General features: G+C 43.3%; 1 protein-coding gene across 1 annotated transcript in view; it reads right to left on the bottom strand.

Annotated features, from left to right (window-relative positions):
- Positions 1-2,344: 2,344 nt before the first annotated feature.
- Positions 2,345-27,847, bottom strand: part of TMEM164 (transmembrane protein 164) — a 31,456-nt gene continuing 5,953 nt past the window's right edge. The window contains exons 2-6 of the mRNA XM_073641125.1: positions 15,590-15,639; positions 13,854-13,920; positions 9,018-9,096; positions 8,200-8,300; positions 2,345-6,519 (exon numbers count right to left, since the gene is read on the bottom strand). Of these exons, the coding sequence (XP_073497226.1) occupies positions 6,313-6,519; positions 8,200-8,300; positions 9,018-9,096; positions 13,854-13,920; positions 15,590-15,639 (504 nt within the window). The 3' untranslated portion in view covers positions 2,345-6,312. The remainder of the gene's footprint in view (positions 6,520-8,199; positions 8,301-9,017; positions 9,097-13,853; positions 13,921-15,589; positions 15,640-27,847) is intronic.

Genomic DNA, 27,847 nt, shown 5'->3' with positions numbered 1-27,847 from the left:
GGGAGCTTAACCATGCATCTGCTTCTGTCTCAATGAAGAGACAATTCCCTTTCAATGTCAACGCTTAGGTGCCACCAACTTGGCAGGAGCAATGATGTGCCCCATTTATGTTCCACTATAGTTTTGGGATAGACTCCCTAGGAATCAACTAGCGGTCACTTCACAGTACATATTACAGGCAGCATTTACCTAAATTACAACCTTCACAGATGGACTAATTCCTGCTATGGAGTGTGAAAAAGTATTTTTTTTGGCACTGGATTATGTGGTACACTATCTTCTCTAAACTCATGGGCTAACTAGGCTTCAATGAGCAGCTAATAGAGTAATTTAGGACAGCCATCAAGAAGTAATGACATTTTATCAGGTAGGATTCATAAAGGTGTATTTAGGCAAGTTGATAATTGGTGGATGAGCGTTCGTAGATCTGCTCATTACAGATTATCTGTATGTGTAAACGTGTCGGACCAAACAGTTAATATCGGCAGCACATCACCCTGATGGACTGTCCATAAAATTATTCTGAACAATCGTATTAGTGATCACTCTGCCCCATCATTGTTTATTGCCAGTAAACCTGTACCGAACTTTCATGTAGTCGATCAACGCTTACTAATGGTATTCTGGTGGGCCAAAATCAGCATGTCTAAATGTACCTTAGGTGGCCCAACACAACTTGGGCATTGTTCTTTTCATTCTGTCTGTACTTTACTATCAAACAAATGCCAATGGGGTCAATTATTGCACTTTTGTCACATCAGTCTCACTAACAGGGATATAAAGTGTTTTGTTTTTGTTTTTTATTCTGGAGACCTATATTATGACATGTCTATGAGACATGCTACAAAGCTTGGTCGTCTGGGCCTAGATGCCATCAATTCCTGGACATCTTTGGTCCTGGCCATTTGCTAAGACTAAAGTTGTGCAGTAGCTCTGCAATTAGTATGGCACACAGTAAGTAGTGAATGTATAGAATAATTTTTAACTACCAAGTGCTTGTAGAGGAGATGCAAGGATTCAGCTCTAAAATAGTTACCATGGAAAGAACAGGGAGAGAGCCGCCGGCCAGTCCGTGCACTGCGTTGCAGTCTTAGTCTGATTTATACAGCCGCCTGACTGCGCCCTTGCATTGAATATTTTCTCAGTCAGCCATCACTTTCCTGCTCAATTCTGCTGTTCGAAAGAAAAATTTTGCAATTTTAGGTCCCTATGAATCAGAAGTATAGCCCATGCAGTGGGCACATGTCATACCTTTTCTAAGTGCATCTAGCTATTCTAGCATACCTGCCTATGAAGTGCTGGATCTGGCATACAAAGGATCATGGCACTATAACATTTCACAAATCATACCATAAAATGACTCCAGTGTAATATATTCCAGATATTGTACTTACATTCTCAGTCTCAAGGGAACAAAGTGACATTTGCAGCTAATCTCTAAACACGTCTAACTGTAGAATATTAAAGGGGTATTCCCATCTCCAAGATCCTATCCCAATATGTAGTAGGTGTAATAATAGTAATATTAGCAAATATCTCCAATTAAAAATGTAGTATATTTTTTAAGATTCACTATCTCTCTTTCCTCATGTGCAGGCATTGCAGGACCTTAGGTATCCATGGTTACGTCCACTGATAAAGTCACAGTTAGTTAGCTGCTAGTGGTCGTAACCATGGATACCTAAGGTCCTGCGATGCCTGCACATGAGGAAAGAGACATAGCGAATCATAAATACTATACTACATTTCTAATTGGAGATATTTGCTAATATTATTATTATTACACCTACTACATATTGGGATAGGATATTGGAGATGGGAATACCCCTTTAACTTTCTACTTCAGACAATCCAATTTTACAACATTGTATTGTATGAGTAACACATTTTACAGTAACCCAACTTGATTATGAAGACTGAATACTCTTAGGACCCCCTTCTGTATTTATGGAAGATCCCTGTAATAAACACCTACAGCACATGGCTATACTGAGAGGAACACATCACTGAAACTACTAAAATATACAAACACTTGTCCACCAAGACCAGAAGAGGATCCCACAAAAGAATCCAAATCCTGCATCCAAAGTGTAGCCTTCTTCTCACAATGTGAAGATGATGGCATCTACTCTATGAACATAAGGGGCAAGTCAAGTTAAAGGTTATATTCACATACAAGGATTTTCAAAGAATTTCCACTGCATTACTACTTAGACTTCCATTAATACAGAAAAAAAAAATGTATATATATTTTAGCTTTCATGTTAACAATTGTCGGTGTACACCGTGAGAGATAATGAGTAACCAGAATCCCAGCTGTCAGTAACCCATCTGCTCTTCAATGGTAATTTCCTATGAAGAAGAAGGAGAAATGTCCGTCACTCACACTTGGATAAGAAGTAAAAAGCTCTTCCACAAAATCCAATAAAATCCAACACATGGAGAAAGGAAAAAATGCTTACTGACGCGTTTCAAACGCATTAACATTCACCTGATCTTAATGTTTGTTGCGTGTGTCAGGCTGTTTAATACCTGTATATATGTAGTCTTAGGAATCTCTGTGCTATGACTAAGAATACACTTTGTTCAAAACGTGTCAGTAAACATTTTTCTCTGTCTCCATGTGCTGGATTTAATTGGATTTTGTGAAATAAAGAGTTTTTTACTTTTCATCGCCATGCGAGTGCTGGACATTAATCCTTCTGCTGTGGACGGTGAATGCAGGCTTTTAGACTTAGGTGTTTGTATGTGACTTCGAGTCTGTGCACCTGAACTCCTGGTGATTTGTCGATCTTTCCTTTTTGTAATTTCCTATGTAGGTACATCCATACCAGAATAGTAAGATATGTGAAAAAACTGCTTTATTCTCATGCAGGTACTGAGAAAGGAGACCAGATGGATTGATGCAGACATGCACTTTAAAGTGTACCTCCAGTGATCCACTTACAAATCTCCATGTATATACACCTGCATGTGTGATTATAGAATTAAACTAATGAATGCCCTATGTTGTTTATTAGCAGCAATCACTTGCAGGCTGCATCCATCTCAATATACGGCAGAATAGGAGAACTAATTATTAGAGCACTTTACTTCCTCCCTGCTGCCGTCAGAACAAATTACATACATGAAGGTTTAAAAAAAATAATTAAATAACTTGATTTTGTTACCTACATACTGTATGTAAATACAAGCTGTTAGTGTGTCTGTGGAGTGAACAGGCTAGATGATAGAGTCCTGTGATTACAGCAGCCTTTACAATGACTCCAGCATTGGCAATGGATGTACTAACAGAGGAAGTGTGACGTGTTACAACAGCCAGGGGGCAGCTTCACTATCTACAACATGGTTGACAAGGATAACAACCTCCCGTTACTGAATTAGAAAGAGGGGGTCTGCAGTACAAGCAGGGGGGCTTTGTATAAAAGGGTTTACAAACTGAGGGTCTAAAAGGACTACAGAGTTATGCATCACTGGAGCTACACTTCAAGTGCTCAGAAAACCAAGACATTGTAATAAAGTTACAACAATACCCGCAGCTTCTCCATCACCACCAATAGTTTGCAATATTAACAGAGATAATAACTAATTCTTTAGGGGTTTCTAAATGAATAGTGTTCTCTTAGACCCATAACGGACTCGATTGCAAATGAATTCATAATATTCAACTGAAAAATGGAGTGTATAAACCTCCACATGAATGAAATTGTTAACGATTTGTATAAATACTTTGCTAAAACTTCTACGAGAAAATATTTGGCAAAGATAAATAGATGAGTGATACAAGACATGGGAATATGGCATTATGTGCACCACTAACCAGCATGTAGATCTACATTATAATGTGTAAATGTACATGTACAGTAGACGGCACGTCTCACAGAAGGGGGGGAAAGTGAAAATATATTAAAGAAAATGTGAATCCCCTTAAAGGGCTTATCTGAGATTGACATATGGAAGACCTATCCACTGCATGGCAGGACAAAGGAAGACCACGTCCAACCCAGGGTGTTCAATCACGTTCAAGTCACGTTGTCATCTGTTGATGGCGGAATAAACTTCACTATATGATCCAACACCCTGGATTGGACGTGGTCTATCTTTGTCCTGGCTCCTGATGTCCAAGTGGGTTCCTTGGACGTGCGTCCTGACATTAAGTGCTGTCAGCTTTCTTTTACTATCCACTGTATGGGTCATTAACATCAGATCGGTGGGGACCCGGTGCCCAGCACCCCCACTGTTCAGCTACCAGCTACAGCAGTGGCCGATTGTGTCCAGTCTATAGAGCAGGAACATTGCAGTGCCGCACATCGTTTAGTGGCCACTCCTGCGTACTACAATTTTTCTCTCATTCATCTCATTGATCCTACAGATAGGTCATCAATTCATAAGACCTAGACAGCCACTTTAATGATAGGACCAAGTAACTGGGTGTATGGAATGTGAAGGGTGACACATTCGATGTACACTGCTAATTTATGGCACTTGTGGAGACCCGGGAACACATTTACTATATGGGGGGGGGGTCAGTGAATTTTCTTTTGAATGCAAACAAGTCTTCATCAGCTGTGAAGGCTTCTTCCATTTGAATTGGGAGGATTACGTACCTACTCTGACACCTCAGCGTCTGTAACCTTCCCAAGCTATAGCTAAGGTGGCAATGATGGGGCATGTACTCCTCCTGAACAAGTACCAGTGATGTACAAAGCTCGGGGCATCCTGCCTGGTCTACACTAACTAGGCCGGGCAATAGCTGCTCTAGGAAAAAGTCACAAATGTACTAAAATATAATATATATATATATATATATAGCCACCATTCAGGCTGGCACAACACATAAGACAGCTGTGGTCCAAGCGCCAATTCTGCAACATCTTTGCTTACACTTCTGATGGGAGCTTATGTCCAGAGAGAAAAAGGATTGGGCATGTTAAAATCCAAGTGCCCGATTTCTCTCTCTGTCTACATTTGCCATCAGGGGAGTGTCGGGACCCCGACATACACATAAGATAGTTGACCATTCTGGCTAAAATAAAAGGAACTAACCTAAAGCATTCGGTGATGTCCCTAATTCCGATGGCAGATGAAAGGTCAGAGAGGGGTCATCAGGTGGGACCACGCTCACCATGCCCCTGCAGGTATATGGTCGGCATCACATAATCCCGGTGATGATTACTAAAGACATTTCCCACCACTTACATTTCTGACGTATCGTTTAGATGATTGGTCTGTACAATGGCAGGGCGCCAAATCATGGCTACGAAAAAGAAGCTGCAGCTCGGAGGAGACACTAGCTTGGTCCATCATGGGTTGACCTTGGATCTCCCAAGGAAAGCCGACAAAAGCTGAAGGGGAAAAAGGCAGAAGAGCTCTGCAGCCGCCATTATGTTAGCAGTCCCCACTAATCATACATTTATGGCATATCCAACTCATTAGTCGTAATGTAAGTGATGGGAAACTTCTTCTGCTATCTGACCATGTGAGATGGAGCAGACTTGGTTTTACCGACCATCTCAGTGGCTGGACGTTGGTCTCTAATGAAGTCCTAAGAGGGCACCTTGTCACTTTTCATGGCACAACTCATCTGCCGGAGCCAGAACTGTATCGTCTACATACATACATACACATATATATGAGCTCGGGGGAGTCCGTGAGCTTTGTGTGCCCGGCTGTGCTAGTGCATCAGGAATGTCATATGCGCAGTGTGGAGAGGTATATTTTTGCATTATGTAACAAGTAAAACCATGGAATATTTTAACTGACAGCTTCAAAATTATTCCAATATTATGGACTGAAGTGTTAGTATAATAAGGTTTTTTTTTCTAGACATTTAGCCTCCCGAGTGACAGCCATTTAGATGACCCTTCATCAAGCCAGAGAGAGTGGTAGTAACCAGACACGTGGTGGGGCGCACCGGCACGTGTGTCTGGGCTAAAATAACAAAATTCCTATAAAAATGTATAAATAAAATAATTAATTCTTGTAACAGACTCTGCATATGAAGTAAAAACCAGCTATGTTCCCTGTGCAAAACACATTCAGCCTCCATAGCCCTCAGGTTTTAACTATTCGGCTGCTAGAAAAAAAAAAGCATTTTGGCTCAAAGGGCGGCAAAATGTTGTAAGTTTAAAAAAAAAAAAAAATCTAAAAAAAAAGAAGGAGTTATCCACTGTGGTCTGTTCTGTAAGGTCACTTTGTTTTGGGATTGGAAGTCCTTAACACTGTTTAATCAAAGCGCTGGTAGCCCTTTAACCTCCATTTGCTTATTTTAGCTGTAAAGAGGTTAAGACCGATTCATCCAGTAGTGACCGTTTAATCCACTTTCTTTCCAGAAAAGGGAATCAGCTCCATGAGGAATCTATATCCCGGCAGCCCAGGTGAGAACAGCGCCACGATCAGCTTCCCGTGGACCATGGTCATGAGCGTTTGGTGTCCAGAGGCCCAGATTCGATACCACGGCCCGTAGAAAGGGTCGGAGATGGCCGGGCACAGCATGTTGTTCAGGTTCACCTCCGTCATCTAATGAGAGAAGACATGGAAATATGTGAATCCATCCACAGTCGTGGAAATCTGGAAATCACAGGGTGGATAGACATGCTAGTAATATGCAAAATGATGAAAAATGGGAACAACGTTTTAAAAACATCTTGACTTAGTCATTAGCTGGTGGTCTGGCTTGTGGTCTAATGTCATGCAAACACCTTCTGATGGTTCGTATGTAGATATTGTCGGATGCCTTAGGCTCGGTATGTGACGTCTAATTTTCCTTGCGGTATAGAATGGATCAGTCATGGAACCAGTGGTTCGACCATTTCTGCAAAGTGTTACAGGAGCTTTTTTTCAACACAACAAAGCCAGACTGCTTGTTGCCTGTGTTGTTGTGAGCAGCCTGCGTGGCCTAAATGTGTTACCATGCAGTGTCTCCGGACTTCTCATATCGCCCACATCTGGGACATCATTGATCGGCAATTGCACAGCGAGCTGCCAGCAGAGGATCTTGATGATTTGCCTAAATGCATTCAGCGTGGCAACAATTACAGTACAGTATTTTGCAGATTATAAGACGCACCCCAAATTTTGGGGAGGAAAATAGTAAAAAAAAAATGTAATAAAATGGTGGTGTGTCTTTTAGTCCGCTTTTACAGTAGCTTACTGGGGGGGGGGGGGGAATCGGCTGTGGCAGAGCGGGGTCCCAGGAGGCAGGGTCGCTGCAGCAGGAAGCTGGCGGGGACAGGAGTGGGACGATTTTGCGGGCCCCAAACTGGGAGGAGGGGGTGTTTGGCGGTGCGAGGTTGCGGGGGGCTCCAGTTTTTCCAGTCCCCACACTTCTCATCCTTTTCACTGCGGTGGACTTTGGGAAAATAGTGCCCGGAGGCAGCGCATGTGCTGATCGAGACCTCGGGGAGACGAGACCTCGGGGAGACGAGACCTCGGGGAGACGAGACCTCGGGGAGACGAGACGAGACCTCGGGGAGACGAGACCTCGGGGAGACGAGACCTCGGGGAGACGAGACCTCGGGGAGACGAGACCTCGGGGAGACGAGACCTCGGGGAGACGAGACCTCATCTTAGTGCCCGGAGGCGGTGCATGCGCAGATTGAGATCTCAGGAGACGAGATCTCGGGAGATGAGTTCTCAATCTGCGCATTTTCTGCCTTCAGCGGCCATTTTCCTGAAGTCCACCGCAGTGAAAAGGATGGGAAGTGTAGGAACTCCTGACAACTGCCGAATACCCCCTCCTACCAGCCTGGGGCCTACAGCATTGCCCCACTTCTGCCACCGCCCCTTCCCCCCTGAAAAGCTATATTCGGATAATACGCACCCCCATTTCCCCCAAAAAAATTTGGGGAAAAAAAGTGAATCTTTTAATCCAAAAAATACGGTAATAACCTCATTGATAGCAGCCAAGGCTGTAAGTATGGAGATTTATGTGGGTGGCTGAATAAATGTTTCAAAAATGTAGTTTCCTCTTTTGTTATTATTGCCATATCATTAACATGTCTATCAATCCTGTAATTTCCATCATTTCAAAAGTATTCCTTCGTGGTGTTGCAATTTCAATGTTCAGAAGTATGTAATTATATACACACGATAAATTATGTGCACATTACTGATGGTAAATCTCATGCATCTTATATAAATGTAGACACCCTTCGGTTACAGTACTACTAGCTTCTTCCACAGGTTCTTTGTACTTACCATGCCTAGGATCTGTAAAAAGCTAAAGTGGTAGAAAAACATCAGTCCAGTTGATAAAATCGACCACCAAAAGTTACCAAGTGGCTCTGGAGTGTAGGCACCTGCAAAACCAAATAGGAAAGGTTGCAAAAGATTAGACTACGAAAAAATATAAAAAGAAAATCCAAAGTAAGCGCCTCTTCCAAGAAAAGTTGGGAACCTGTAATGATCCTGCAGCCACTGCACTGCGTCCTGCACAGAGTTTTCCGCTCTGTATGTCTAATTTTTTTGTTGTCCCTGAGATACTCCTATTGCTATGATGTCCATGATACACACAAGGGTAGATCCTGCTCCCCTCTATCTCCAACACCCTCAGAAACAGCATGGAGCACAGTATACAGTACTACAGCTGTAAATGCAGCAGCAGGGTGAGATAAAACACTTACTAAGAAGCAGCATTGATGTTGGTCTCTCTGCAGCTGCTTCCCCCATACACTCTATAACATCAAATAACCCAATTCCAAAGCAAGCTAAAAGTTTCACCTGTCTTTCAAGACACAGCAGAGACATGGACATTTTCTCTAAAAATATATATTAAAAAATATGTCATGTACTACTGATTAATATTAATTGTATTGAAACAGAGCCTAATGAAGGCACTGCAAAAGAAACTCACTACAAGCACTTCCACCAATGAACACTAGATGGCAGCAGAATACAATGCTTTAAAATGGAAAAACCATTGCTTCCTATCTGTACATTGTTACATTTTGTTTTTACGAAAAGTTTTTTTAAACTATATAGCAAGTAGCAGTGACCACGGTGGATACAGAACATACCTCCCTTCCTTAGTAAGTAGATGGGTACAATATACAGAAGGATGTGTTGGACGTAATACACCTCAACTTCAAACGGCAACTGCAACGAAACAAGAAAATGTCACCACCTTATATCATTACACTGTACAAAGGAGGAGGACACAAAGCAGGAATACAGAAGCAGTACCTCATTTTTTGGCTATCAGTATCCAGGAGCCAGCACACCGGACTCATTGGTCTGCCAGCAGCTAGTAGAACACCCCCCCCCCTTATTTCCTTGGGGAACTAGAGTATTCTATGGTTTTAGATTTTTTGTTACTTAAATAGAATATTTGGGGATAATATTCTTTGGCAATTTGGTTTAAATTAAAAATGTTGCACCTTTTTGCTTTTACAGGCTTTTTCTTTCCCTGCACATTCAACTATGAGGAGTCTGTGGTCATAAATCAGGTGAGAGGAGGCTCAAAAAAAGCATAGACATACAAGCTTTCCCAGTACATCTTCAGAATGAGTTCACTGATGGATTCTCAGTTAACCCATTTTGCAGCCAGTAATAGACAGTACAACACACAGGCTGTAGGAAGCAAATGGTGCAGAATTTGTGATGAAACTCAATTAGAAAAATGATATTTAGTTAAAAATACATTAAGTAAGGGGGGGGGGGGGGGGGGAGTGTACAGCTATTTTAAATGTCCGTAGGCCAAACCGCAACCTCTCCCGACCCTCTGTCCTCTCCTGGCGTCCTCCCTTCCCTACACTTTTTTCTCAACATTCCCTGCAGTTTATAGTAATACAGTTTAAATTCTACATTCAGCAGCCACTAGAGGGAGCTCACGGCATACATTTATACATTGAGCTCTGATAAAACTCTACTTAGTGAGTGACCTCCCCCTAGTGGTGACTGCTGCCAACCAGAAGGTTCCTTTTCACCCCAAGTCTCTACAATAAATTGGGTGCTCTCTACCAAGATACAATTAGTCCTGGTTGTTATAAAGGAAAAACCTAAAACTACACTATTTACAGCAGAGAAAAAAAAAATAGCACTCGTTGGCTTCAAGTGAATAAACTATTGTATTCCTTTTTCTGTAAACTCAAGAAAAGTCATGTTGCCTAAAATGTCATATGTAGCCTATTATTAATTTTTTTTTACTTGAACCAGGCTGCACTTCTAGAGTGCTATTATTACTCTTTTTTTAAGGAGAGCAAAAGCATTATAAAAAAATTGCCATAATCTACACAGAAGTAATGCTAAAATATTAAACAAATATAGATGTGCACCAGTATTGGGTAAATAGGAGGACATTGCTTCACAATTAACCAAAGCAGACTGGATATTTACACCTTGCTTCCCTAGGACATAAGAGCACTTCATGGGCAGATGCCTGCTGTGTTATACAGCCAGCACCTCTCTGTAATAGCAGCGATCAGAGCCAGCTCCGGTTGACGCTGTTTATCCACCTAAATATGTACGACCCTGGTGGAGCGTCCATTCCGGTGCACATTGATGATCCTTCCCATGATGAAACAGCGGTGTACTGAGGGATTGTATTGGCACCCAGGGTTCTGTCCCTGCCATCTCAGTGCTATTTTGAAGCCCCATCACAGACGGGGGTATTATAGGAGATTGTTCCCTGTACTTTAAACTGTAATATTAAAATATGACTGAAAGAACACCACAGCAACCAAATACTCATACATAGTACATTAGTAAAAAGTATTTCAATTATATGCATGTTGCTGCTCAAAAGAGAGAAGTGATAATACACCAGTCGTCATACATAAAGTATAGGGAGGGATGACCGAAACCAGAATGGACGACAAAAGAGATGATGTTATAAATTTAAAAATGCTTTATTACACATGCATCATGGAAACAGGGAGAGATACAAAAATAGGATACAGAAATATAAAAACAACGACAACGGCCATCCAGAACGGTGGCACATAATGTAGGCATTTTGCGCTGCATAGATTATGGGAATGGGTACTATAAATTAAATCAAAATATACCCCATGTATCAAATGGACCCATTACATACCTCCCAGAGCGTTATATACACCAGACCACCGCGCTGAGGCCATTCCCCAACGCGCGTTTCGGCGCTTTTGCCTTTCTCAAGGGGTAATGATAATTGTCACATACCTGCTATATATAGGGGCTAAATACTTCTTAATTACCACGCACATAGTTCGCCAGGAGGTGTGGTTATCGTTGTTTTTATATTTAGGTATCCTATTTTTGTATCTCTCCCTCTTTCCATGATGCATGTGTAATAAAGCATTTTTAAATTTATAACATCACCTCTCGTCACCCATTCAGGCTTCAGCCATCCCTCCCTTTAAACTGTAATATTGAAGTACTGCAGTTTATTGGACAAACGATCAATCACAGATCCAAATCCCCGAGAGAGACTAACAAATTGAGAGAAATAACTTTAAAAATGAGAAAAAAAAATAAATAAATAAAACTGAATCACTCAGCTTTTCCCCAATCAAATAATATATAAATAAGCATATATTTGGTATTGCTGTGTCTATAAGGCCAATCTGTCAAAATGTATACATAAAGAAAAATAGCTTAAAGAAAAAAATCCAAACACCTGAATTCTTGCTTTTTTATAGGTGCTGTACCTTCCCCAAAAATGCAATGCAAAGGGCTCATTCACACGTCAGTTTCTCTCATACAAGTGCTATCCCGTTTTTTTGATGGACAGCACTCGCACCTATGATAGTCTATGGGGCTGTTCACATGTCTGATATTTTACTCGAATTTAGTAGTCCTGACAAAAGCACTTTAATACACAGCAAAAGTATTTTAAAACACCTATACTTCATTACATACAGATTTAAGAAGGATTAGGGAAAAATTGCTGTTAGTATCGCTCAGTGATTCGCATTTCCCTTGTAGAGAAACTTCTAGTAGAACATTTCAGGGAACGGGGGATTGTTATGAAAGAGTTAACTGATACAGACTAAGGGATGTGATCAACCAGAACCAGGGAAATAGGTGGCATGTAGAGTCAATTATTCACCAGCCCTCAAGATCGTGTACGGGTGTGATGTGTAATTTTTGCATAAAAATGGCAGAAAGGAGGCCTGTAAGGGAGAGGTTACACGGGCCTCCTTATTCTGCATTTTTGGCCTCAGCCTTACATTACAGGTGACCTACAAAACAGGTCATAAGGAATGTGAGACGCATTCTCCAGGATCGCTCATCTACAGTTACAGCTTAAGGCCTGAGGCTGCACTACTGAAAGAATCGGAGGTCATTGCCTTTTTCGGATTTTGGTCGGGTGCAGCATTTTCACGGAGACCTTGTGTGGTTCTGAATTGCCAGTGCTTTATGCGTTAGGGGATGTGCGCACACAGATTTATTTATTGTTAAAATGGGTCTGCTCAAAAAAAAAAAAGGAAAAAAAAAAAAACCTTGAAAAAACAAAGTGGGAAAGAAGTGAAAGTCCCTTCTTTTAAGCAGCCCCTAAGCTGCTCCAGGCTATCCCTGTCCAATCCGAATGCTGCAAAAAATGTTTCTGGAAAAAATAAATGTAAACAAAAAAACAAAACTCCCTAAACACCTAAAAAAACAACATCTGCGCACAGCGTTACACATTTTCAGTGATTTTTTCCAGATTTCTCCTGATAGGTCTTCTTTAAAGGTGGATGGAACAAGAACAAAAAAAAACCTCCAGCAAGTACTGTGCAGGACCGCCATCCTGTAGCTGCCGAGCATGCTGGGAGATAATCAACAAGCGGGCCGCTAGATCTCTCTGCCTAAATCAGGAGATTTCCCCACATGTTGCAAGAAGAGGATCCAACTGTGAACTTCACTAGACACAGATCCATTTCTAGGCTTCCTGACAAACGAGAAGTTTAATGAGCTCATGTCCTAATCAAATACTAAATCATTACCACATCCTCCAGTATCAGCACCACACCTAATACAAGGGTGTCTGCAGCTCCTCACAAACCTTAGCCCATGGAAATAGATCACAAAAAAATAAATGAGAAGAGAGCACAGCCACTGGATAGCTTCTCAAACAAAAGACTGACCGTCACTTCCAAACAGGTGTGTACAGGTGCTTACTAAGAGTAGCCATTTCCATATATAACTGACAAATAAAGTTGCACTCTGTAGCGTTATAGCATGCAAACATGAAAGATATGCAATATAAATTGCATTACTGCTCTAGAAAATAGGAAAAAAATGAGAATTTTTAGCTCATAAATTGGCCAATTCACGTCTGTTAGTTTGCACCTGTTCACACCTGTTTTCTGTTTGGAAGTGACAGTCAGTCTTTTGTTATTTGTATGCATAGGCCCTCTGACGGAGCACTCCACCCATCAGCCTCTGGTAGTTTTAATCACAGCAGGATCCTACCTACCCATATAAATGCAGGCTATCAGCCCAGGAGAGGAATCACATTAGGTTAGGTCCCAGCAATGAGAATCACCTTATCGTGGCTACCAGGTACACGTGAATTGGCCAATTTATGCGCTAAGTATTCTCAATTTTTTTTTTTTTCTAGAGCATTAATGCTATTCATATTTCATGTTTTCATGTTATAGCGCTACAGAGTGCAACATTTTTGTTGGTTACAAAATAGCTCATTTTAAAGCGTAATATTTTTACTAAAATAATATGAAAAAACACCTTAAGGCTGAAGCTGTATATTATAAGAAGTGCAGCCAAAAATCTACAATCTGCATAATTTGGGTATTTCTTTTCCATTGTTGGTCTCTAGAAAAGCCCATTTTCTCTCTCTCCAAGCTTGATGAACGGGTGGGCGTTTGCTGATGTGCTGTGTGCTCTTAGCCAATCAGATGTCTCCTCCTTATTATGATTTATGGATTTCTTACCATTCGTGTGTTGAGCACGGGGAATAACAAGGCAAGAAGCGCCCCATTCAACATATGCATCTGCAGTCTGGAAACAGAAAGGGACAATATTACAACCAAGTGCCGAGGTCACATCTCTACAGAAGACCAATAGAAAATATTCTAAAATATCAGCACCCAAAACGTTTTGTTGCACGGGGTAAGTCTATTGGTCTGTACACAGCTCTAGGTCCATTCCTGCAGGAGCGCTGCAAGGCAGAGCAGTGTTCTGCGCTATTAGTGGGGGTCTCAGGGTCCGAACCCCCCACTGTTCAGCAACACTTTGCATTCGCTCTATCATTTCCAAACATTTGTAATAATAATATTAGTTACACTTTAAAGATAAAATTTGATATTATTTCTGTCCTGCCACTTGAATTCTTTTGGAAAACTTGACCAGGGACACAAATATTCTTGTTAGTATTATCCTTTAAAGCGGTTGTGGGCATTTTTTTTTTTTATTACTTAAATGCATGTAAATAATTTTTGCAAATGGGTTTCATTAACAAAAAAAAAATTCAACTTCCTACAGCCGCTGTACAGCCGGTCTACTGCTGCTGCAGAATGAGGTAAACGGGGTCTTTATTTTATCAGATGTGTTGAGGACATGATTTTGTGGCACTTACTGTTATATAGATAGATCAGGTTCTCCTCTTGTTACTGCAGCTTTCCCCACAGGCTGCACAGTTCTCTCCATACAATGGCCGCTGGTGGAGGAGCATGTGACCAGACCTGTTCATCTGCCTGGGCCAATAGAAAACTGCTTTTCTATTGGCCCAGGCTGATGAACAGGTCTGGTCACATGCTCCTCCACCAGCGGCCATTGTATGGAGAGAACTGTGCAGCCTGTGGGGAAAGCTGCAGTAACAAGAGGACAACGACGACGACACAGGAGGTGAGTATAGGTGTTTTTATTTCAACAGGGCCAAACATTCAGATTGAAAAAGGTGTTGTCCTAGTAGTGGACAAACCCTTTAAGTAAGAAAAGAGATTGTCCCCAAAAGGTGGACAACCCCTTTAAGTTTATATGTGGCCAGTGTATAGGTGGCCATGCTAATTAGCAAGACTGATTACACCCCCCAATCTCAGCAGGACCTTCTAATACATATGGCAACTCTCCACAATGGCAGATTTGAATGTTTGGTTTCAACATGCCCAATCCTTTATTAATCTGCCACCACAAGTGCTAGGTAGCGGATTATTCCCTTCTCCCTACTGAGATGACATGCACAGCCTACATATTCATATGTATGGGGTGTCAGAAGGAATTGCTGCAGGCCAGACAACAGGGCCACCCTCTAATAGTACAGGCCATCCATTCATCTCTGCCGCAAATAATAAAGCCACGTTAACACAGGACAAGAATTGTTCCAGCACTACAGTAAACTGGAGAAGGCTGTGAAGGGAGAACTCGGGCGTTATTCACACTAAGACTGGAGACACGAGGCATTCTCTATAGTACAACAGAGCTCAGAATAATCAGGAGAAAGGCACCAAGTGGAGCCGAAACACTGCACCCCGGGGAATAAAGGATCCACTGTAGAGGATGCTAATTATTTTGGGGTTTCCAGCAAACATTTATCACCTTCCCTAACACTGAATTTATGAGATGTCACTGCTACAATAAAAATAATGCACATTAAATAGCAAAAAGCAAAACTGCAAAATGTAAATAGCAGCAGCATCTAAATAATAATGTTTTAAAGTAGACTACTCACCTGAATATTATTGTGGCGGCTTTACACGGGGGACAGGCCAGGAGAAATATCTGTAATGCAAAAAAAAAAGACACCTAAATAAATATTTTCATAGAGAAAAGTAGTTCAATTGTTAAAATTTTAACTATTTTTTTTCTGAAGGCACAAGTGAGCAATACAAGGATAATGTAGCTGCATATGTCCATTCACTGACAGATGGATAAATCATGAAGTTATATTAAAGTACAGCAGGTCTGTCACCCAAATATGCAGGGACGGGTCAGCTCCCCCATCAGTCTACAGCCCGCTCAGCAGAGATCTATGGACAGCTGAGGTCTAGGCCTCATTAGGCTGAGGAGTAGAGGAAGCTGTGGGGCAGTTTGGGGAGAAAAGATGCAGTATGATTTGAGCTTTACATCAATAAATCCCTTTACTTTAAAAGGACACCATCATAAGTGTTTAATCAAGTTGGTTATTTTTAGACTCCTATTTCTTGTCCTTTCAGGAAGCGTTTTCAGCAGGCTCCTTATCAGCAGAGGCAGGACACTTCTATACACCGATGATAACACAGGACCCATCAATCATAATAGCTGATGTCACAGCTGTCAATGATCCCTCTCCCTTTACAATGACTTTTGCACACGCTCATTAGACACTTCAACGTAAAGAAGGAGTCGGGTATCTGCAAGACTGATGTGAGGACACATCCGTCCTATGAATGAATGAATGAATACATGAATCTCAGGCTCTAGTTGTCAGGTGATTGCAGGAACCATCTGCTGAAAAGAGATCAGGTCTCCCTAATGCAAGGGAGGAAGAAGCCCTGATCCTGTCCTAAATCACTGCGGGAAAAACAGACTTCAGAAATCCATATTATATAGAATGTGACTGTATTCTGCTTACAGACAGCTGTCGCTGGATTACAATGTCTTGGGTTGTGGTGCTGAGGATTTTTTTTGTGCGAAAATGATAGATAGGAATATTAAAATATGAAATCCCAGCGCAGCACGTGTATACAGCCTGCTAGCTACAATACCTCAATAATGGGCTACCTGATCAAACACAAGTCATTAATGCTGATATGGAAACACTTATCTTAAGGGGAAAGGTGAGCCATTTGGCAACACCTAGGCAAGTTTACTATGGAATGGGAACAAGGGCGTGGGCTGTGCCACGTATTAAACATCCCATCACCACCCAACGAGACACCTTCTTGTGCCACACTGCCAATGTGCAATTATACGGGCCGATCCTGGCCAACTAACAAGTGCAGAGAACAAGTCTATTGTCGCTCATTTACAGGCCGACAAATTGCTGATAGGACCAGAATGACTGTTAATACAACTGTACTGTCCCTGTACTGGATGCGATCAGATGTCTTATTCCAGAGAAATCTGTTTCCTACTATGTAAATGAAAAGTTAAGATCTATGGGCCGGACAATGATCTCCCTGAGAATCTGCCTCCAGAGATTATTTTATATGAAAGGGGCATTACCAGTGTGAGACATGTAATGACTGACAGTCTGCTCTCCTGAGCTACATGTCTCACACTGGTAACACCCCGTCATTTAAAATAATCTCTAGAAGCAGATTCTCAGGAAGATCTATGTCCGGCCCATAGATCTTAACAGCTCATTTACATATAAGAATAACATGGATTTCTCTGGAATAAGACATCAGATCGCAGATATCATGGTATCATTTTATGCAGCTTCCTATGACTTACATGCCCATAAGGACAGCTTAGGAGGGACGATCCTACTGACAGATTCCCTTTAAAGCGACCCTCTACCCTGGGCCTGCACAGTGACTATACATTTCTCATGTAACATTTAAGGATACTTTTCAGTCCCAGGGAGGAAAGCCGCTTTAAAGAGTCTTTGCTTTTCTAATGAATATATCTTTAGAAGGCGGTGTATCATATTACTAGGGTACGCCATGTGCTTATCTTGGGGATGGGGGGAGGGAGTGACTGCAGGGGCTGCATAACCACAAATGGGAGCACTTGGCAGTGGGCCTGCGGCGCTGTGCGGTGAGACTTCAGATGGCGCTGTAGAGCTCCTCATATCTTTCATTCTTCCAATTGGTGAAGGTCTCTGCCATCAGCGAGCGGCAGCATAAGCTACAGACCTGCGTCACATTACTTGGCTCAGACACCCTTTAAATGAGATAATTTGTCATGTAAATTGATGATCCAGCCATGAAGCATGACATTATTTACATTACTAATTGTGCACCCTAAAAACAGATCAGGTTTCCACTGTTAATTCCACACCATAAACTCGTCATATGTGGTTTGCGTTTAGAAGAGAAATGCTTTGTAGCTTTTACAGCAGTTCTCAGATTTCATCCTGCACAGACCAGACCGACCGCTTGTGCCCGCCGCCAGCAGCCAAGATACTGTACGTAACCTTTCACCTGGAATAAGAGGACTAAAGCATTACACCAAAACCTCAATGCTCTCCAGTGCCCCCCGTACACAACACATTATAGTGTACACGTGCTTGCAATTAGTAATCATTATATTTTTGCTGCTTGTCAGGGATTCAAGCAATATCTCAACTAGCTGTCACGCTGTCAGTATTTCATCTGGAGTCGCGAACATGCGATCCAGACTACTCACGGAGTAGGTATCGGTAAGCGACCAGTGAGCGTATGGCGTCATACCTCTGGGTTCCAAAGCCTGGAATCCGTGTTTAACACCCTCCGTACGGTCACTGTCAGCTTTACGATAGCCCAATTATTATTCTTCTCTGCCACCACCGGCCGAGTTTGAAATATAATGCAGGCCTGGCTGGACGCCTGCGTTTTGGTAACGGGTATGGCTTCGGGGAGGGGAACGATTACAGAACAAAAGAAACAGGACTATTAAATTTTATATTTAATCCAAAAGGGAGGCAGTGTTCAATAAAAATAATACATACAAGTATGTTACAAAGGAGACATTAAAATACATAGGCAGTTATATAAAATAAACAGGATAAAAGAAGATAACTTACACTATACGATCGCTGAGACGATTCAATATAGGTGGAGGGGGGGGGGGGGCTCCCCAGTTGGATTATGCTGTTATCGAACAGGACCCGTTGCTTATAATTCTTATTCCCCCCCTGGCAATGAGTCCTTCTGTAATGTCCATGAGTTCTCTTATACCTAAGGGGAGATTTACCCACACGTCCCTTGTGGTAACATCATGTGGGCCGGTCTCCAGCCTGTACATTTTTATTAAAACCGCTAAATTCTGCGATAACTCATCACTTGTTGATCGCAGAAGCTTGCAAATGACGCCATTTTTTTCCTTATGACTTTATCTTCAGTTAGAGACCACACATCGCTTAGTTGCAGTCTGCCATTCTGGTGTTTTTGCACTACAGCTCTATGTAGCGTTTTTCAGCGGCAGAAAAAATATCCCTATCATTCCTTCGCTGATTTTACCTCTAAAAATAAGGGTCCCATTATTGCCAGAAATATGGAACTCATATTTCATATCGGAGTCAACCTGGCTATGGCTGGTGGCCGGGAATTGTTTGTGAGTGCCTTTGAACTTAACAAACCATTTCCTCTTTCCTCCAAACTCTGGCCTGGGAGAAGGTGTCAATCTAGCTCAGGTCATGTGTTAAGAGGAAACACATTTGCATTTTAGTTAGCTTGTTCCAGTTCTTGGCTGGCATTTGTTTGTGTAAGGCCTCCCTCATGACTGTGTTAATTGGGGCTTTTATGCTGAGCAGAAGGGGAATAAGGGAGGGGGGTGAACATAGGTCAGGCAAATATGGATGAACATTTTCCTGACATTAATATTTCCCTAACACTGCTGTTCTCATCACTTTCCCATGTGCTTGTGCTTAAATATACCAACCAAATAGATTAGGCAGAGCTGCGGTGTAAAGCATTGGGGGAAAGACAAAACTGCAGCTCTAAAGTGTAATGAGACAGCTGCTCACCCTTCCCGGGTCCAGCCGCTTCCCCGATGTCTGTTATTGTCTGCAATATCAATGTCAATCATTGAACTCAGGGGCTCTGCCCAAGTTGATGCCACGAGCCATTGAGCTCATGATTGTCTGCAGCATTGTTGATGTGACGTCAGTGCTGCAGACAATAACAGACACCAGGAGCAGCAGCAAAGACTCAGCTGACACTTCAAAAAAGTACCAGTGTGTGCTCTGTCCTTCCCCATACTTTACACTGCAGGTAAAAGCTATAGGCAATTATGAATATGCTGCTATTTAAAGAGGACCTTTCACCAAGTTTTTCATGTTGAACTGGACATGATAGAATAGTGGCTGCAGAGTGGAATAAAACAATTGGGCTTTTTTTACAGGGTTTTTTTTTTGTTTTTTTTTTGTTTTTTTAAATCTTACCTCTCCACTGCAGATATTAGGGATCAAATACTTTGATTAGTAATATAAGTTGAAAAAAAATGTTAAGCCCAGGTGGGTGTTATAATTTTCACTGTGGGCGTGTACTTCGTCCCCATGTATGATGCTGACCAATCAAAGCAGGCAGCAACACTCAAAGGAAAGAACACACCCCCAGCACAGCTCAGAACAGGTTTCTCAGTGTGTGAGATGTAAGGATACAGACCTGATCTCATGGTCTAACCTCCTGCATGAGTCAGTGTGTGTGTGTGGGGGGGGGGGCGCAGTACAGCAGAGTTCAGCTGTGTCACATCACAAACCCTTCTATCAACTGTCCTCCTCTCCTAGCACTGTTAGCTCTGCTGTACTGCCTGTCCAGAGATGTGTCAGTAATCACACTAATGTCTCTTCTGCTCAACTTGTACTCACTATGCAGTGAGATCAGATCAGATCAGAGTGTCATTATATGGAACACAGCAGAAGCCCAGAACAGGCAGGTTACTGCTGTGTGAAAATATACTGACAGCACTGACCTCACTGCAGAGAGATTAAAAGTTGCTTGAGCACAGCAGACAAGTGTGATTACTGACCATCAGTAATCAGGAGAGCTGATAGAAGAGTTTGTTTTGTGACACAGCTAAACTCTCCTGCACTTTCCCTTCCTACACAGTGACCATACAGGAGATTAGACCAGGGGATAAGATCTATCATTACATCTCACACACTGAGAAACCTGCTATAAGCTATAGTGGGCCACACAATGCGAGTAGTGGAGATGGGGCACAAGGTCCGTGCTCCCCAAGGCGTGGAATAATTCTGCCAGCTTGGGAATGACTCTTTCAGACTACAATGTCAAAGGCCAGAAGGAGATGATACGGAGTCACACACATTATGTCCCAAAGAAACTGATGAACAGTCCTTCCGGGAAACCAGAATCTGGCAGCAAGTCATTCTGCCAGTATATGAAAAGGGCAGTAATACAGGTACACGCAGGGATCAGTAGGGAAGATGAAGGGACTGGCAGGACAGGGTTTTGTTTTACTGGCACAAAATGCAATTATTTCATTATTTTTGTCTTCAATTGAGAAAATTGTTATTGTGGTGTATTACTATGCTGTATTGCTGCTTCCAGGGCAGAAAATCGACAATTCAGAGCAAATCCCTCCATGGGCTACTGGCAGCTGTAGTCTAAATTCCCAAAAGATACAGGGCAGACTAATTATTGCATTGCCTTATTTCTTCTACTTTTTGGTGTTTTTCATTTGCACCTATTCAATTATATTTTATATATCTTAATCTGTTTGTTTTTTTGTGCAAACTGTGTCACATTTTAGCAGGAGAGACTTTAGTATTTGTAATTACAATAACAAAAAAATGTTAAAAACTAAAAATATAACAATGTATCATAGTTGCAGTTTTACTGTAATAAACAAGTTAGATGTGAAGTAACAGCTCAAAGGGATTGCTACACATAGTGACAGTTCTCAGGGAGGCTACAACACAGGCCTGCAATATGTCAGGCTGCAACTAGGCCCAGAGGAATTCAGCGCTAGCATATGATAATCGAGCATATGTGATCGGCTAATTGGAGTAATAGTTCCCAGAGCTAATGCTCATCTCCCAGCGGTGCACACGACCAGAAAGCATCCACTACAATACAGGCTACAGAGCGGAATTATTTAATAGTCAAGCCTCTCAGCAGCTTTCTGGAGAGAACATATAGAAGTGATTCTGTCAACATCTTTCACAATGCAAACTGTATACATTATTAAAGAGGTATTTTAGACCTGATTAGACTGGTGTATTTACTTTGAAAATCCATATGAGAATGGCTGTATAATACAGATTGTAAGATGGGCATATTAATCCAGCTACAGAATGAAATAACTCATGAGTCCAAGTGTATTCAGTCTGCGCTCATCCAGCCTGATTGACAGCTGCAGCTTGTACTGACCAGTGTGAGGTTTCAGAAGCAGGGAGGAGGAACACTGAGAAGCTGTCAATCAGGTTGGGTGGGAGCACAAAATGACTGTTCCAAGAAAATACAGGCACTCCGTGCTAATCATTTACATACACCTTACCACCTTCTTGGTTTCCATCTATCCTTCCTTCTCTTGCTCTATGAAGCCAGAGCTGTCAATCAAATAAGGGGGTGGTTGAGATAGAGGGAAAACAAGCAGTAGGGAAGGTGTATTTTACTGACTGGCTCCGCCATGAAGCACTGAGTGGAGAGACTGGATGCGCAGAATGATCTTCTGGCAGTCTTTGGGAAAATGGCGCCGGTGTCGGCACATGCACAGATTGAGATCTGGGCTCGTCATTCAGCGCCATTTTATTGAAGCCCACCTAGAAATCATTCTGCGCAAGAGCCGCCGGCACGGAATTTAAATAGGGAACAAGACAGACAGCAGAGGGGCCATGGCAGAGCTGAAGACCCTACCCACAGTCCCGTCCTGATGCGCGGAGAGCAAAACTTCTAATGATGATTTTATAAAAACTAGGCTATGGATTTCTTCACTGTAAGTATGTATTAAATCAGTTTAACAGCGCCATTATGGCAATGGCTTTAGATTAATATGTATAACCCTGATGACAGGTTCTCTTTAAAGGGGTTGTCCGCTCCAAATCGATAAATCTGCAGTGACTGTGTGACTAAAGACTTATGAATCCCCCCAGCTCTCGCACTATGAGAATTTGCCAGTTTCTGACCCAATACTGGAGGGTATGTATGAGTTATACATACTTGCGGCCAGGGCTCGTCTAGTGGGCGTGGCCTTGCTCCATATATTTGTGTAGAGCGCGACCAAGCCCACAGGCCGGGAGTATGTATAACTCATATATACCCTCCGGTCCCGGCTCAGAAACCTGCAAATCCCAGCAGCACACAGTGTCATAAGTCTGCAGTCACACAGTGATGGCAGACTTATCAGTTGGGGCTGGACAACCCCTTTAAGTGAGAGAATAGTGAAAACACCCACAGATGTCAGAGTAAATGCACAATGTACATACTGCTGTAACACTACTGGGATAATGTGCACAGTAATAATACAGTACAGGGATATTGCACAACATGATTATATGTTATTCTCCATAGCAATTGCTGCATCTATGGCTACTGGATGGAGAGGCCCAAAAGCACGCCTATCGGACCGGGCCGGACAGATCAGATTACCAGGCAGGGCGGGAGAATTTAAAAAGGTTTGGGAAGGGGGGAGGGGGGTCTACAGGGTGACTCAGGGGGTTGTATGAGCATTTATAGAGTGCAGCACAAGCACTAAATAAACTGTTCACATAGATAAAAAATTGGTGACAGGTTCCCTTTAAGACTGGTGTCCCAATACCTCTGTGGATAAAGTATATTCATTCAACATATCGCTGAGTGGCATCCATCTTTCCTTGGCAACGTTATACTTTTATATTTACTTAATCTCTGTATGGCAGATCCTCATAGTATAGTACCCAAAGGAGGCTGAACGCTGTGTCTCACTGGAGCCTGTGGGTACAGGTGGCATATGCGCTGGGAGTGGCAGCCTTGTATTTCTCTAGAGGAAACCAAGACTGGGCTTCCCTACAACTTACTGTATATTATGTTTCACATCATGTGTAATAAAACTTTATACTACAGCAATCGCCAGTGCAGGCCGCACGCAGCGGGCCCTTCCTCTGCCGCCGCACGCAGCGGGCCCTTCCTCTGCCGCCGCACGCAGCGGGCCCTTCCTCTGCCGCCGCACGCAGCGGGCCCTTCCTCTGCCGCCGCACGCAGCGGGCCCTTCCTCTGCCGCCGCACGCAAGGGGCCCTTCCTCTGCCGCCGCACGCAAGGGGCCCTTCCTCTGCCGCCGCACGCAAGGGGCCCTTCCTCTGCCGCCGCACGCAGCGGGCCCTTCCTCTGCCGCCGCACGCAGCGGGCCCTTCCTCTGCCGCCGCACGCAGCGGGCCCTTCCTCTGCCGCCGCACGCAGCGGGCCCTTCCTCTGCCGCCGCACGCAGCGGGCCCTTCCTCTGCCGCCGCACGCAGGGGGCCCTTCCTCTGCCGCCGCACGCAAGGGGCCCTTCCTCTGCCGCCGCACGCAAGGGGCCCTTCCTCTGCCGCCGCACGCAAGGGGCCCTTCCTCTGCCGCCGCACGCAAGGGGCCCTTCCTCTGCCGCCGCACGCAAGGGGCCCTTCCTCTGCCGCCGCACGCAAGGGGCCCTTCCTCTGCCGCCGCACGCAAGGGGCCCTTCCTCTGCCGCCGCACGCAAGGGGCCCTTCCTCTGCCGCCGCACGCAAGGGGCCCTTCCTCTGCCGCCGCACGCAAGGGGCCCTTCCTCTGCCGCCGCACGCAAGGGGCCCTTCCTCTGCCGCCGCACGCAAGGGGCCCTTCCTCTGCCGCCGCACGCAAGGGGCCCTTCCTCTGCCGCCGCACGCAGAGGCCCTTCTTCTGCCGCCCTAATAGCATGATTTGGGGGGGGGGGGGTCAAGTTGAACGTCCAACTACTGGGATCCTGACAATCACTGGAGTACTAGATACCTACACTTCGTCCCTCCTTACTCAGATGGCTGTGATGATGAGGAATTATATGGATAAATGGTGGAGAAAATGCACCACTTCTCCACAATCTTCAAAAACAGCACTGCAGACTGTTATAATGAAAGTCATTAATAAAGATGATAGCCAAAAGAGAGGTTGGTAGAAAGCAGTATCATAGAGAAACGTTCACACGGAGTACTCGCCAACCCATGACTGAGGTTAAATACATAGGCGTCGATCAGCCAAACCGCAGGCTCTTGTGTACAATGTCAGCCCTTCACAGGTAAATAGGGAGAGCACACACACCGTGCATGACGAGCAGGAACCAGACAAGGCAGAAATCCCATATGTAGATTTAGGAGAAAATAATGCACAATACAGAACATTTCACCATCTCAAAGGAAACGTCTCACCACCTTAAATCACTTTACCTCTTATTAAAAATACTCAAGAACGGAGGAATTAAACTAGTTAATGAGAAGTAAACTATAGAATTATCAGCACCACTGTAGGCCATCACCAGTGGCTGGTGTCTTAGGCAAGGAGCACAGCGCTTACAAGCTCTTTCCTGCTGAGCTTACAATAAACGCTTTCACGCTGGCCGGATTGCTCTATCGCTCACGCTCTTTGGATACCGGAGGAAAAACAGTCTCTACATGCTGCATCGGAGAGGGCACAGTTTGGACCAAAAGCTCGGACATGTCGCTGGCCCGAACTGTCAATCTTCAGGAACACCTCCTTCACACCCCAAAGAACAGAAAGATGGGAGACAGAGGAGGGGTGCTCTCCTGGAGAAAGATGATTAGGCAGCCTCCTTCACCTATGTCAATACAAAAGTCATTATATTCTGTACATTAAAGAGGAACTTTATTGTCCCCAATACTGCCATTAGCACCTTATAAATAAAACAGGTCTCCAAAGGGTTCCCCACTTAGTAGAATATTATATTGTCATTTTTCAGAAAATCTAATTTACTGATGGCTGACGAGTAAGACCAGGCTGTCCACATCATACAAAAGAGAAGAATGAAAATAAACCCTGCTGTAAATAAAAAAAACAAGTGCATTTAAATAAAATAGGGTTCTTAGTAACACTGTTTTTTTTTGGGGGGGGAGGGGTTGTTTTTTTATTCATTGTGAAACATGCACTTATGTGCTGCATGTATACCTTTTTAAACCAAGCTCAAATTTTGTGTTTTTTGTTTTGTCCACATTATATCCCTTAAGAATATGTAGAAAAATTGATGTCCTACCCACAGTGCATGTATTATTCTACGCTCATGTTCCCTAGAATGTGTGGATTGGTATAAGACAGACCAAGTGCAGTAACGATATATCATCAGGATAAAAGTCAGATCTGACTGTGCTCCAACCCCTGCAGAACCCTGAACACATGAACGGAAACTCATCGTGCCTCCCTACATCCCTGTATTCATTTTATGGAAAAGTACCACCAAAAACATGTCTTCCTCATGGATCCCATATCAACCTGTGAGAAGTGGCGATGAGCGAAAAAATTTCCATGTTCCTGGGCCATCTGTGGTCCATGGCTACCAGCCCTCAGCCCTGCAAACCTCCTGCCAGTATATTGTATGGATCACATGAAGACAGGAATTCAAAGGATGGGACCTCAACAATTCTACATTTACCAGTCATCCTGTAGACACCTCTGCAGGTTCAGGCCTACAGACAATGATGGCCCCAACACCAGCAATGTTCTGCTAGTAATAGGAGTTATGTAATCAATCATTAAAGCTTTACATGAACACTACAAGCCGGGAACACTGACAGACAACACGCCCGCTGGAACCTGCTCGACATATCCTTCTCCCAAAACAACAAGTTTACTAATAACGCTGGGCTCTTCAATGGAGATGCAGGAAGGAAATGTCATCAGATGTCTCCATGCGCTGCCCAATGATTCCGTTCACAATGACAAGAGGACCAGGCACATGGCTTGATAAGGTCTTCTACAGACGAGAACTGCTCCATATTACAAAAAAAACAAAAGTATGGAAAGTCTTTGTAATAACTAATCATCCCTTTTCCCCTAGAAGACAAACTCAGCCCAAGCAAGGACTTAGAAAACCTCAGAAGATGCGACCCTACTATGTACAGTACAGACCAAAAGTTTGGACACACCTTCTCATTTAAAGATTTTTCTGCATTTTCATGACTATGAAAATTGTACATTCACACTGAAGGCATCAAAACTATGAATTAACACATGTGGAATTATATACTTAACAAAAAAGTGTGAAACAACTGAAAATATGTCTTATATTCTAGGTTCTTCAAAGTAGCCACCTTTAGCTTTGATGACTGCTTTGCACACTCTTGGCATTCTCTTGATGAGCTTCAAGAGGTAGTCTCCAGAAATGTTTTTCACTTCACAGGTGTGCCCTGTCAGGTTTAATAAGTGGGATTTCTTGCCTTATAAATGGGGTTGGGACCATCAGTTGTGTTGTGCAGAAGTCAGGTGGATACACAGCTGATAGTCCTACTGAATAGACTGTTAGAATTTGTATTATGGCAAGAAAAAAGCAGCTAACTAAAGAAAAACAAGTGGCCATCATTACTTTAAGAAATGAAGATCAGTCAGTCTGAAAAATTGGGAAAACTTTGACAGTCTCCCCAAAAACCATCAAGCGCTACAAAGAAACTGGCTCACATGAGGACCGCCCCAGGAAAGGAAGACCAAGAGTCACCTCTGCTTCTGAGGATAAGCTTATCAGAGTCACCAGCCTCAGAAATCGCAGGTTAACAGCAGCTCAGATTAGAGAGCAGGTCAATGCCACACAGAGTTCTAGCAGCAGACACATCTCTACAACAACTGTTAAGAGGAGACTTTGTGCAGCAGGCCTTCGTGGTAAAATAGCTGCTAGAAAACCACTGCTAAGGACAGGCAACAAGCAGAAGAGAGACTTGTTTGGGCCAAAGAACACAAGGAATGGACATTAGACCAGTGGAAATCTGTGCTTTGGTCTGAGGAGTCCAAATTTGAGATCTTTGGTTCCAACCACCGTGTCTTTGTGCGACGCAGAAAAGGTGAACGGATGGACTCTACATGCCTGGTTCCCACAGTGAAGCATGGAGGAGGAGGTGTGATGGTGTGGGGGTGCTTTGCTGGTGACACTGTTGGGAATTTATTCAAAACTGAAGGCATACCGAACCAGCATGGCTAGCACAGCATCTTGTAGCGGCATTCTATTCCATCCGGTTTGCGTTTAGTTGGACCATCATTTATTTTTCAACAGGACAATGACCCCAAACACACCTCCAGGCTGTGTAAGGGCTATTTGACCAAGAAGGAGAGTGATGGGGTGCTACGCCGGATGACCTGGCCTCCACAGTCACCAGACCTGAACCCAATCGAGATGGTTTGGGGTGAGCTGGACCGCAGAGTGAAGGCAAAA

Source organism: Phyllobates terribilis, unplaced genomic scaffold (assembly GCF_046119375.1).
Source record: "Phyllobates terribilis strain yellow unplaced genomic scaffold, ASM4611937v1 Scaffold_7__3_contigs__length_470593459, whole genome shotgun sequence".
Taxonomy (NCBI): Eukaryota; Metazoa; Chordata; class Amphibia; order Anura; family Dendrobatidae; genus Phyllobates; species Phyllobates terribilis.
This window is presented reverse-complemented; position numbering and strand designations above follow the sequence as displayed.